The sequence below is a fragment of the Rhamphochromis longiceps genome, linkage group LG3, assembly GCF_057381845.1.
Source record: "Rhamphochromis longiceps isolate RC_006_pf linkage group LG3, R_longiceps_female_GT1.1, whole genome shotgun sequence".
Classification (NCBI taxonomy): Eukaryota; Metazoa; Chordata; class Actinopteri; order Cichliformes; family Cichlidae; genus Rhamphochromis; species Rhamphochromis longiceps.
This window is the reverse complement of record NC_140559.1, coordinates 26,626,367-26,639,844: the sequence shown is the minus strand read 5'-3', so window position 1 is coordinate 26,639,844 and position 13,478 is coordinate 26,626,367. Positions and strand designations below refer to the sequence as shown.

Sequence of the window (13,478 nt, the reverse complement as noted above, 5' to 3'; positions counted from 1 at the left end):
AATTTATAAAGTAAAACAAGAACTTCATTACTTAATTTCAAGAAGCAAATTATTGATTGAATTACAACTAAATAAAATACTACTCAGAAGAAAAGCAAGAGATTGACACTGCCATGTGCTAACTTTCTATAGAAGCAATTATCACCAGGTCTGTCGACCTCCATTGTCTGTCCACTCATCTGTCGTGAATAATTTTATTAAAAAAATTAAGTGTGTACTTTCACAAACTGTAATTTATAACTATGTTGATATGTATAACTCCGCTAGGAAACATGCTGTATTTACAGACCATTTTTACATAATACAGATTACTGACAGAGCATAACAATGGTGTCACAGTGGCTTTCGCCCTTGACTTTTTGGATTTTAAATGTCACTTTATGCTATCCTTGCCATCCTATTCGATATTTACGACTCTCGGATTACAGTAAAGGAATCCCAAGAAAGCAAATGAAAAAATAACCCCATGAACCCCTGTAGCTAATCCCTTAATAAAACAAAAAACAATAAAAATGTTTCTTACACAGTCCACAAAATAAGCATGTCCAGGACCCAGTAAAACTAATGTGGAACAAGCGCACGCAAACGATATAACATGTCTTGTAAGACAAACGCAAAATATAACCATGCTCGCCATGTAGATACTACACAACATAGTCAAAGAAAAAAATGGTCTTACCTCTCAAAGAAACAGCAGCTTGACGCCAAAACAACGTTTTCAAGTTAAATTTGAAGTCTTGCGCATGAGCAGGCACAAGCCGTGAAACCTTCTTGTTCTTCGCGGTTTCATTACAACTGTTTTTCCATTACTGCCACCTTGTGGACATACAAGGTATATCGATCCTAATTGACTTAACTTAAATGTTATGCCATCAAGTAACACATTAGTATTATGTACGTTGAATAATAGACACAATTACGTAGACTTGATTAGAAAAACATATGTTAACTTAACAAAAACATATATTTTAAGTAAAATGAACATAAATAATTAATATACACTGAACAATCCCTATCATTCATTTTTTGAGTGTGTCTGACCTACATGATTAAACACAAAGTTTGTACTTTTAAACCTTAAATTCAATTTATTACATTTTCTTTGTTATTCTTAACATGCAGAATTTGTCTTTAGCACATTTTCACATGGAGATTCATTGTAACATAATCTCTTTTCAGACACTTTCTGAGATTAGTGGTTCCAGTGTGTCTCTTTCACCCCCATCCTGCACCACACACACACACACACACACACCAAGGTCAGACTCTTGGTGAAGCCTGTTATTAGAAACACAAAACTGCCACAGATGAAGCTGCTCATGAGCACTCACACATTTCACCACAAAACTCAGACATTAAAACAGTATTTTTATTACTCAAACTATGTTAATTATATAATTATATAATATTAATTATATTAATATATTGATTACATTTGTATTTTATTTATCTTGATTAAGAATAAAATGCTTAATTATTAGGAAATAGATGAAAGCTCTGTTTTAGAACTTTGATCACTTTTACTCACATGAGTGATTATCCGGTCGTTAAGTCTGACGTCACTAGCCGTGTCTGGGTCTAAACTCCGCTGCAGGTCCATATATCAAACGATCACTATGGCATTACTGAGAGTTGAAAAACTGTCTAAAGTCTTTCATCTTTAATAAAATGATCAGCGTTCTGCTCTACCAGGTATAACAATTGAGTTTAACATCCAGGCATCCATGAAAACGGAATTTATGACGTTTAACGGAGTTAGAAGTTAGCAGGAAGTTAGCTCGCTAGCTTCTATCTAAATACAATATAGCATGTCCTGACTGCGGGGTTTTGGAAACAAATTAAAACGTATAGCTCTGTTATCACTTCCAACATAAATGAAGACAGAAAGCTAAACAGCAGTGACATTTGTAGGGTTACTGAAGTTTGGCTAGCTGGTATATAATGATGTGCTACGTGACCGCTAGCGACACAGCTATGTTAGCATAATATAAACAAGCTAACTTTTTTTCCATTCGATAAAAGTTAACGTGAGTGTTCTCGGTGGTCAGGAACAAATGTAATCGCATGGCAGGATGCTGTAAAAGGACCAAACTTCAGCCAGGAGAACAACTGAGATAATCCATCCACAATACGAGGTTAGTCATTCATATACTGCTGCATGGGCTGGGCTGTAGTTACATCCTAAGGTTTTAAAAACTGAGCTTAAATAAATGATTAGCGGTAATAAAAGCCGAGGGAGGTCAACAGTGATCACTGACTGTTTTAGGAGCTTTTTGAGATTAAATAGAAGAAAATACAAAACATTAAACATGTTAACAACACAAAAGCCATATTAAACGCAGCTACTTTAGGCCCGGAAGTAGGATTCGTCACGTCATCAACAACCGGATTAAGAACTTTTAACATCTCTTAGCTTTGATGTGGAGGCGGCCAGGGGGGAGTTTAATCTTTTTCTACCCCAGGTCTCATGACAATACAGAGAGCATATTTTCTTCTTGCTTTCACAGTGTAATTCTTACTTTCACAAAGACAAAAGATTTAAAGAATCACAAAAATGTTTATCTCCTATGATAAAATACAGTCAAACTGCATTTCTTGTTTAAAAGTATATAGTATAAATTTAAATCAAACAAATAAAGAAACATTAGGCATCACATTGCAAAACGACAGCAAGAGAAAAAAACCCAGCAAAATCCATGTTTTTTTGTCGTGTTACTCTGTCCTTTGCTGAGGAAGAAAAGCAAAAAAACGGGTTAGGTTTATAATTGAAGACACTGGAAATGTAAACTGAACACAACACGACAGTTGGTACATGTGATTTTAGCAAGAAATATATACAAGAAAAACTTGCACACCTGTTCAGTGTTTCTCGCTTGTTTCTCTGACAGTTTCTTCTTAATCTCTTCTATGTCTTTCTGTTTCTCTCTCAAGTGTTTAATAATTTGTTCCTTGTCTATTTCTAGTTTTCCCTTTCTTTCTGTCATTTGGATTATAATGTTCTCCGTTTCCTCCATTAGCTTTTCTGTCATCTTTAACAGTTCTTGATGTACTTCTGTTCTCTTTTCCAGGTCAGTTTTTTTATCTTCACGCTTATTCATTTTTCTCTCTTTGTCAAGGAATGGGGTTTCTTTCTCCAACTTTTTCGTGATCTCTTTCATTCCTGCCTTGTCCTCCTGCAGTAGAGTGATGAGTTTTTCTCTCTGGTTCTTCAGAAATGTCTTCTGTTCCATCAGTTTTTCAATGGTTTGTCTGACATGTTTTAAGTCTTCTTCCTTGTTCTGCAACTCATCTTCAAGTCTTTTCTTTTCCTCACGTTCTCTCTGTAATTTTTCCTCCATCTCTGTTTCATGTAGTTCATTTTTGTCCTCATCATGTATACTGATTTCTGTGTGTTAAAATTGCAGGAAAAAAAATATTTGGAAAATAGGGACAACATATTAGTCATTTTTATGTGTTCACGTGTTGACAGTATTAATTTACTATACCAGTAATCAAATATAAATGGAAATAAAGAGTTTGAAGCATTACTATAGATATAGATGGATATTTAAAATAACATTAGATGTACTGAAACTGCTACGTGTGAATCAGAGAGGTTTCGCCAATTTTATTCAAAATCACATCTATCTATTCATGCATATCTAATTTTCACATTTAATTTTCTTTCACTGCTTTGTTTATATGAGTAAACGAGTGAGAATGTGACATTTTGGTCGCAATTCCTATAACAAGGATAAAACACAAAAAGTTTTAATTCATATTGTTGCTATAACTATAATTTCACAGTGGGTGATTTCCTCAAATATCTTTACCTTTGCCCCCAAAATGTCTCAGTCCCACTAGAGGAAAACAATAAGAAGGCAACTTCCTCGTGTGGAATTTCTACACATTCAGCAGGTGGTTGTGGCAACCAGTTGGTCTTCTACAGGTTGAGGGTGTTCTATACTTCACTTCTGATCACAAGGCAATTGCACAGGTTGCTTATAGGATGCAAACTGCCAACAAATAATCACAGCGTGACTTGAACTAAGTCTAGTTACTCTCTGACAGACGGGCAACCACTTGCCAATTGACACTTAGTTTATAAATGCAGACAGAGAGTCAAGATATTGCAATCAGTCTCAGTCAGTCTGCACTGATGGGACCAACTCTGCATGTCTTAACACATCTCTTTACAACACAGGACACAGGGTTATATTCCTTTATAAAAGTAAAGTTGCTGAGAGCCTCCAATTTTGCTAGTAAATCGCTGTAATTTCTGCAGTTTCCATCCACTGTTTTCCCTCAAGCGCCTTTAACATAACTGTTTATGTGTTTGTGTCATTTTTACTTGAATCACGTTTGTACTTCTTAGCCCTTAATTTTAAAGGCAGTTACACTAAAACAAGACATTAAAAAGGTCTGATGATTATTTGAGGTTGGGGTAAAAAGTACAATGTAGTTTGAACTTACTGGTTTTCTTTTGTCCACATTTCCATATTAGGATTACTGCTGTCCCAACGCTTATAAAACAGACAGCCAAGTTGATGATAATGTGAACAGCAGTATTAGACTGAACCATAAAGAGATCACCTGTAAATATAAGGAGACAAAATGTTCTAGATTCTACTTTCTGTAACTGAAAATGAATGTGAGTGATATAAAAAAAGGCATTTCTACCTGAAACATGGATGTGTGTCTCTTTGATTTGACTGATATTCTTCTGTTGAACTTTGCAGGTGAAGCTGTAGCTCTGTCCTTTCTCCACAGTCACTTTACTGCTGACAGTATAGAGGCCATCAGAACCTCTGACATTCTTTGTAGGTTCCACAGAAATGGGTTTTCCCTCACTGTCCACCCACAACATCTGAGGCTCTGGATACCAGCCATTAGATTTACACTCTAACACCATTTCATTTTTGACATTGGTGAGTTCTATGACTGGTGAGGAAACTGAACCTTCAAAGAAAAGAATGAAAGACAAAATATTGAAATGTAGTTGCCAAAATATATATCTAAAAAAAAGATTCTTAAAATAGTTACAGTTCGCCCAAAGGTCTCTCTTATTGACCTTAACTCAAATTGTCATTTTAAGCTTATAGAGAGGCACAATGCTATGTGACATCAACTGTGCCAATCTAACTGGTCAAAATTCTAATAATCTTACTTATTTATTCCATTTTCTCTTTTCAAAGTTCCTGTATATAGACTGAAATTAACTTGTACCTATCCACTATATATATAGGTTGCTTAAAGACTTTCTTCACATCTAAATTGCAAAGTGAAGAAATTAATCTAAATTAAATGAAACTTACCAACAGCAAGCGTCACCACAGTTTCTGCATTAAATTTAGGTACAAGGCATTTGTATGTTCCTGCATCAGAGAGTTTTACTGTGGAGAGTTTCAGTGAAACGTCTCCACACTGCAGTTTGTTGACAGAGAGTGATGTTCTTCCTGTGTACAAAGGATTCTGCTCAGTCAAAAGCTCCACACCCTCTCGCCTCACATAGACAGATCTAGGTTTGAGGTCAGTTCTGGACCAATCCACAGTCAGGTCAACAGCATCCACAGCAGGTTCCAGGTGGCATGGCAAAATGATGTCATCACCAATCATGGCCACTACTGGCTGAGTTGGACCAATCATCTGATGCTGACCTAACAAATTTAGGGACACATACAGTTCAGCAGTTTTGTAATTGTGAAGATCAGTCTGAGCAAGATATGTAATTGATTTATTTAAGTACATCAACATAAACTGGTGCTGTTACAGTGTGTGTTTTCATCATCTGTGTAAGACTACAGGTAAGCACTTTAAATTGTGGATTTTATAAATGTTTGTGTGCAACTTACCACCACAAGTTTGTGTTAGAAAAAGGAGGACGACAACAACATGATGCAAAACCAAGAGATGTTTATTCTTTATAGGTCTCATTCTAGATGTCTGCAACAAAAGGGGGGGGGGGGGGGCATAGCAACACACACTTTTTTATATTAAGCCATTCTCTGATAGAAAAAATGAAACAGTGAAAGAGTGATTTTTACAGTGTCACGGTAATATCACATTTGAAAAAAGTATTTAATTATGTTAAATTTGTTTTTAATCATTTGGAAATGTGCTCCTTTCCAGGAGTAACAGTAACAAGAGAGATCAAGAACATTGCAGGAAATCTGGACATTCAATTGAAAGACAAACTGGGAATTGTTGACTTTTTCTTCTTAGCTCTTGATGAGAGCTACCATGTCATCTGGACACAGCCCAGTTACTCATCTTTACGAAGTCATTATACTACAAGCAAAATAACAAAAGCACTTTTTACCAAATCAAAGGTCTGTGAAAATTTGCACAAAAGTATGTTTTTGTTGATAAACAGTGATAAAACATTGGCTGTTGTACTGTGCCTTTTTCACATTTTCTGGTTGCCACATCTACTCTTACAAGTAACCGCTAAAGAGATCAAATTAATAGAGCGATGAAAGTAGAGAGACAAGAGACACAAGTAATATTGAGTTCAGTATATCCATGAGGTCCTCCTCCAATAAGCTGTCTGTGCATAGGTCATGGTTTCTATTGTCCTGTTTGCAATTAATAGACTTACTGTCTATTTAATGCTGATAGAAGATAGGGATTTTGTTTCAAATTTCAAACTCTCCAAGTAGCTACTAATAACAGCATGTAATTAAAAGTTCACATTCTAAATATTTATGAATGCACATTATCCAAAAATAATAATTATGTTACTTTCACTCCTTCACTACAAAAAATGTTTTCGCTTACACATTCTTTGTGCCTCTGGTAACTGTAAATGCTCATGTGATTAATCAGATTTTATGTATTATTAACACCTGCTAGATAATTTAGTAAGTAAAGTAAGTAAATAATCAAAATAAATAAAGAAGGAAATGATTACATTGTAGCTTACATGGTAAAAATCTACATACCCGTTGAACTGCTTAAAACCATCCCCACAGCTCAAAGAAAGTAGGTTGCAAGAAAACAATGTGCACTCTCAGCCCAACCCTCTGTTAAACAATAACGTGTGTTGACTTTATAGTTCCTGATATCAAAGGTCAGTTCTTTTCATAAAATGAGTTGAACTTTGTTTAAATGAACAAATGAATCAAATTGAAAGTTTAAGTCAAAGCTGTGTTTTAACAGTTGAATACGTTTCAACATCGTACATGCTGTGAATTTCTTGTTGAGGAGTTTAGGAATGAACAAGGACATTATGTTTGTGAAGGGTGTCAAATATAACTAACTGTGTACAAGGAGTGACATGAAACTCAAGGTGTAGTTTTATCAGTTAAGTAGTTAGTAGAGTGTTAGGTGAAAACAGAGAGAGGAAGACAGAAAAGAAATAGAAACACGTTTATGTTTAAATGTCTTTATGTAAAGTGTAGATATAATGCATACAGTTTTCTTGGTGTATGTATGCAAGAGCAGCACTTCAGTAATTGGATAAGCCATTCCATCAAATAAAATTAATTAATAAGGGTGTAAAAACAATGTTCTTAGCTATATTTGCATTGGGACTTTAAAATTCTTCAACACCATGGCCATTCCTCATCTGAGAGAAAGAGCTTCAGCTCACTCACGGCACAGCTGGCAATTTTAAAAATAAGTGTTTTCTTAAAGAGAAACACTAGAACAAAATTTTTTTGATTGGCTGTTTTGGTCTCCAATCAGCTCGCTAGCTACTGTAGCTAACCCCAGGCAAATATCCCAGAATGCATTTTGTCCAAAACTCAAACGAGGCAATGGCGGAGGAACGCGGCTAAAAAGTTTGAAATATTACTCTTTCTGGATCACAAAATAAACTTCTTGTCATGTTTTGGGTGAGTCTGAGTGATTTTCCACAGCATCAGCTCTCCTCCCCTGGGTGGAGCTCTCCTTGCTCCTCCCTGCTCCTCACCTGTTGGCAATTACTCCAGCAGTATTTATGACAAGCGCTCACAATGAACCTTCGCCAGATTGTCTGCTTGCCATAGTCAGTTCTCTGCCTCACATTTTGTCTTGAGTTCCTCAGCGTGTTTTGCTTAACCCTTTTTTCCTGCTCGCTAGTCGGCACCTGGATATATTTTCCAACTCTCGCCATAGTTACGTCTCAGGATTCTGGTCTGCTGCTGCTGGTAAAACTCACTCACAAACTGCCATCCTCACCTGCCTGCCTCCCTGCACACCCACATCGCACTCTGTACTCACCTTCATCTAAATCACCTCCTCCTCCAGCTAATCTCCACCTGCAGCCATGTAAGACCTTAGTTTTGAAATCTTAGGTTCATTTACAATGCCGCGGACCACTCTGATTATTATCTCCTATAGTTTCCATCGCCCGTCACTTAGGTCCAGTTTTTGGTTCTGTGCTTTGTCCATTCCTTTTCACGGGCCATTGAGCCCTGGCACTTTTAAGATACTTTCAGGTGAGAATTTTGCTGTGTAAACTTCAACTATCTGCTTGATTTATCAAGACATCACATATTTGCAAAAGTGCTCTGACGTTTTTCGAGATGGCTTTTACCCACCAGCTGACTGGGTGGTCAAGGCACAGAATCCCAGCGCATCATTTTCAAACCCCTCTCGGTCTTTCGCTACTCGGGTTAAACATGATATATAAGTCACTTAGATAACTTCTAAATGTTCATGTTTGGTTTATTTCAGTGTTTGATTTGTTCCTGAGTAAATTGGTTTGGCTGAAATTAAAGTTCAGCTTTATAACTGGACCGTTTTATTTAATACTGAAGTCTTATTTGGAGAGCTGTCAGTCTATTTTGAATTTCACCCGTCATATCCCCTGATGTAAAATGTTCTGTTCTTAGTTAAACAGCTGACTCTGAATTAAATCTAACATAAAAATATTTAAATTCAGGAGGAAACATTTCACCGGGAGCAATAACAGCATGTTAATACATGGAGATCCTAAAGGCTGCTACAAAAATGATCAGATTATATGTTAGATATTTGTTCAATTCTCTTCCAAAATCCAGCCATCTATTGTCAGTTTTGTGTGTCTACTAAAATAAAAACAAAAGCGTTCTAACGTCTCACCTGTTTGTTGTTATTCAGGCATACATGTGTACAATTTTTATTGAGAGAGAGATTCAATTTGTGTTTCTGTCATGTAGTGAGTCATTGTGCTTAACTGTATGAAGTTTATTAGACATTATGAAACATGATATGTAAAATTGAATTTTGCCAAAGTGCTTTTTAAAGTTATCTTAAAAAAAAACTGCATCATGTGTAATTTCAATTGCAAATATTAATCACAGTTAAATTAAGAGGGAATGGCAGTAAAAACTGGCGTTCTCAGGAAGTCTGGACTTGCGAAGTCTGAACGCGAGTGCGGGCTCGTTTACTTGAAATTTGAGAAACCGCCCCATTTTTGATTAGTATGTTTAATTATTTTATTTTAAAGTATATAATTTTAAGACTATTGTTGGTTTTAAGCTAGTTTAAACCAAACCACTCCACTGGATTTAGCTACATTTTGGACAGTGTTCCCAAAATGCAGTAGCTAGCAAGCTGATTGGAGACAAAAACAGCTAATCAGAAGTTTTTGCATCCAAGTCTGTTATTGGTTGGTATTGTAGTACATATATAACGGTGTACAGAAAGAGTTGAACATGCAGGGAGCAGAGATGTTGAGAGTGCGAGCGACGCACTGCGAGCAGGTCCCCAGAGATCTGACCAAGAGCAAATGCAAAAACAGAGCTAGAGGGGCTGTTACTGTATGTGTATATGGATAATAGCAAACACTGAAATACACTGTTTGCACGCAGCAATAAATTTTGTTCACTCAAATTGATCTTTTCTTTGCTCAAAATAAATTTCTCCTCAAAATACAATACTTGTACTTTTACTTGTACTTCAATACTTGTACTTGCAATTTTTTTTTTATGTGCCATAGATGTTGTGCTTCATTCAGGCATCCCCCAGCATGATGCCAGGGCCCACAAGATATTCAATTTTAAGAATCTATCATGTGGCCACTTCTTTTGACCTTTTCTTCTCTCCTGACATGATGCTGTTGATTATGTAAATGACAAACCTCAAGTTAGGCATTCGATGTCAGGATGGGGTGATGTGAAGAGATTTGAGTACACAGGACTTCTCATCCTAGCAGATGTGTATCAGTCCAAAGGGGAATCTATCCTCATCCCATCCTGTGGGATGAGCATAATGGGTAACCAATCTTCAGGGCCACCACATCAGATAGTAAGCACCAACCTCCGACTCACCTGTCCTTATCAACACAAGGAGGCTCCAGGGTGTCAAACTTACATGTTATAAGTTTTTCATAACCTACTCCCTTGCCCAGTATCATCCATACTCTGTATCAGCAGAGCATGGATAATACTTGTAGGGAATATCAAGGCAAACAAGCCGGAGCTTCCCTCCAACGCTGAAGCTGACAAAGGGGAGAGCTGTCTTCTCATCTCTGTTTGCATTCACAGCCACCACCATGGCAGTAAGTTACATGTCCTCCTCCTGAGCACCAAGACTGTATACTAACTAACTGTATAACTGTATATCAAGATTATAAGTAGAAACCACAAATGATCATGCATTTATTTAAAAAAAAAAATTATATTAAATATTGTGAGTGGTGAGGAAGGACTTTTATGTTTTTCTTGTTTGTTTTTTTTCTTGTCCTCTTCTTCAATTGCATCGATGAGTCTGCCTTCAATAATTTAGTACTGTTCACTGTTGTGGATCCTTCTTGGAATCAGCAAAGAACATACAGACAGAGATTATTCTTACAGGTGCTAGGGAAATCCTGACATTACAGGATGCATGGTGTTATACTACAATGGCAGAAGTAGAAGTGAATGGGGCATTTTTGTATCGAGAGGCACTACACAAAAAATAATAATGCAATACAATCCATTTTGTGTCTGTTCTTTGACATGTCCAATAATCTAATCACCCCCAATGTCCCATCCTCATCCAATTTATTACATGGAAATTTATTTTTTGTGAGTTTTTTCAATAAATAGTTGATGATTCAAACATTTAAAGTGGAATTTAAAGGCTTAAAATCCAGAAGATAATTTAATACTTGTGAATACTTTAATACAAGTGATATATGACAAAAAGCAGAAGAAATATTGTTGGTTGAGGTTTTTCTGGCAGATTTTGAGAGTGTAGATTTTTGTACACAAAGGTATCGAAATGGTGCAAAATGCATAAGCAGAGTATGGATGAGAAAAAGACTAAAAGACTCTAGATTTTAAAAAAGAAGATTTCTGGCAAAAATCCATGATGCAAGCTATAACGCAGTCAAACGCTCCTGTGTTTCACTGACTAGAGTAACATTGCTGCCATTGTACTAATGCCTGACTGTCACACTCCCACAACTGATTGCGGGTGATATGTCATCATCAGGGTAACCGGTTTTGTTTTTGGGTTTTTTTCAGCATGAACTGTGAGTCTTTGGGCTAGTGCTCTCACCCATCGAGCCCCTAATATATTGTCCTTTGAAAGTAGAAAAGTGAGCTCTAGCTATGATTGACAGAGTGCAGAACAAACCTGATGAGTCTAAAGCTTAAAATCAACAAAACACCTCCAAACTTTCAGGATTTTTTCTGAGGAGTAAACTGACTCTTGTTCTCAAGAGTTTGTATCAAGCAGTCATTTTCAGAGGAGAAACCGAAACAATTCATGTGAGTTGACTCCGCCCACTCTGTACACAGCAGAGCAATCAGCACCAGCCTGAAAGAAAATCTGAGAAACCTGCTGCAGTCAGTCAGCTCTGTGTTTTATCTCTATTTGGCAAATACATTAAAGAAAAGCACAAAGGCTCAGCCAAGGCTGGAGATGACCCATCAAACACTCACCAGGAACACAGATAAGCTTAGACTATGACCTTTTATTTTAAAATTAACCTGCTCCATAGCAGTGTAACTTAGGTACATAACTAAAACTGAAAGCTCAGAGTTTCTTTTAAGTCACCTTGATGAGACAAAGTCCTGCTTTGAGTGCAGGTCTCTGCACGATTCCAAGAACAGTTCTTTATAAACATAAATACAGCTTTTCTCACACTTTGCTGCTACATTTGGAGCTTTTAACAACTGACAGACATTTGTCATCTTGTATGTGCTCACGGTTTGACAGCAAAACAACAAAAAAAATAACTTTTTTTTTCTTTAACCACATATTTCAGTGTTTTTTATAAGGTTCTTGTTTGTTTGTTCTCTGAATCAAAAAACAAAACAACAAAACAGCAAAGAACCAGACAAATAAATAAAAAAAGACTTACCACAGATAAAGAAACAGTGATCCAAACTGTTGCTGTTAAAGTGAAATGAATCGTTGTAGCTGAGCAGGAAACGAAGACTGAGACAATGATTAACGAGTCACTGCAAACCAGACACTCAAGTCTGATCAGTTTCTAACGTTCACTGCTGCACATTCCTTGGTGTTTATCAGATAAACACTGAGCATGACGAACACAGGGACGGCTGACCTTGATTGCATATTGCACCAGATCACTACAGAGCATGTGTAGATAGCTCAGCAGTTTCTTATTACCTTCAACAAGGAGCTCATGTTTTTGGTAGTGTTTGCATTACGTTCTGTCTGTAAACAGCTCTAAAAACTCTGTAGGGTGTAGAGCAGGATGATGTTATAACAATCCAATGAAATCTGGTTTCCGTCCACCAAGGTCAACTTTATGACTTGTTGGTGGAAAATTGACAAAAAGTCTTAAAACTTGTACACTTGTACAAGTGCACTGTGTAACAACATTTATAAAGTATAAAGATTTTAAATATCATGTCACGTTTGACCTCTGACCTCTCCCCAAGTTCAACAGATCAACCTGAAAGTCAGAGTAATGATAATGTTATATAGAGCCATTTATTTAAAACTATGTCATTGTTGGTACTGACAGCATGTAGCGAATGATACATGATAAATATCAGGTTACTTTGGACCTCTGACCTCTTCTTTAGGGTCAAATATGGTCAAACTTTCATAAAATGTATTTTATCTATAATTCTAATTCTACTGCCTTTATATTGGTGACATGTTTCATGACTTTGTTTTGTGCACTACAGTAACAGGTTGCAACCACTTAAATACAAAACAGTACATGTACAATGTTCCTGAATGTTTTTAAATAAACTGTTTCTTATAAAAACCCTTTTATTTTGGTATTTACCATTAAAAATGTAAATGTATTTGAGTCAAAATCAAATGAATGCTACACATGTACAATATCCACATAAATAGAAACTAATTATACTCAAAATTATGTCAGGTATATCAGATTAGTTTTTAAACATTTTAATATTCACTGTATACATCTTTTGCAAATAGTTTCTTCGGTGCCCCTTGCACCAAACTTTGATGTATTGCTGGTTACATACAGCCAATTTTGATTTTTGCGAATTAACCTTTTTGTGACATTGTTGTGGAGAACATAGAACGGCTCAATTTATTAAAATGAGGAGATAATGATCACCTCTTCCCTGGGGTAATGAATTTGGCCACTCTGGCAT

At 36.3% G+C, this 13,478-nt stretch overlaps 2 protein-coding genes across 3 annotated transcripts in view; both read right to left on the bottom strand.

Moving 5' to 3' along the window:
- The window catches only part of LOC146673713 (butyrophilin subfamily 3 member A2-like), a 177,155-nt gene extending 164,836 nt beyond the window's left edge, over positions 1-12,319 (bottom strand). The window contains exon 1 of the mRNA XM_085391304.1: positions 12,236-12,319. The gene's annotated coding sequence lies outside the window, so the exon portion shown is untranslated. The remainder of the gene's footprint in view (positions 1-12,235) is intronic.
- Positions 2,227-12,340, bottom strand: LOC146673712 (butyrophilin subfamily 3 member A2-like). Of its 2 annotated transcripts, XM_085391324.1 has the most exons (7): positions 12,236-12,340; positions 5,832-5,922; positions 5,295-5,636; positions 4,660-4,938; positions 4,453-4,572; positions 2,856-3,385; positions 2,227-2,727 (listed from the first exon to the last, which is right to left on the bottom strand). In XM_085391324.1, the coding sequence occupies exons 2-7, from the start codon at positions 5,911-5,913 to the stop codon at positions 2,713-2,715; spliced, it is 1,368 nt and encodes a 455-aa protein (XP_085247450.1). In that variant the 5' UTR covers positions 5,914-5,922; positions 12,236-12,340; the 3' UTR covers positions 2,227-2,712. The 2 variants fall into 2 exon arrangements, with proteins under 2 accessions (XP_085247450.1, XP_085247442.1); XM_085391316.1 differs by lacking the exon at positions 2,227-2,727 and having other exon boundaries at positions 2,758-3,385.
- Between the last annotated feature and the right edge of the window lie 1,138 nt (positions 12,341-13,478).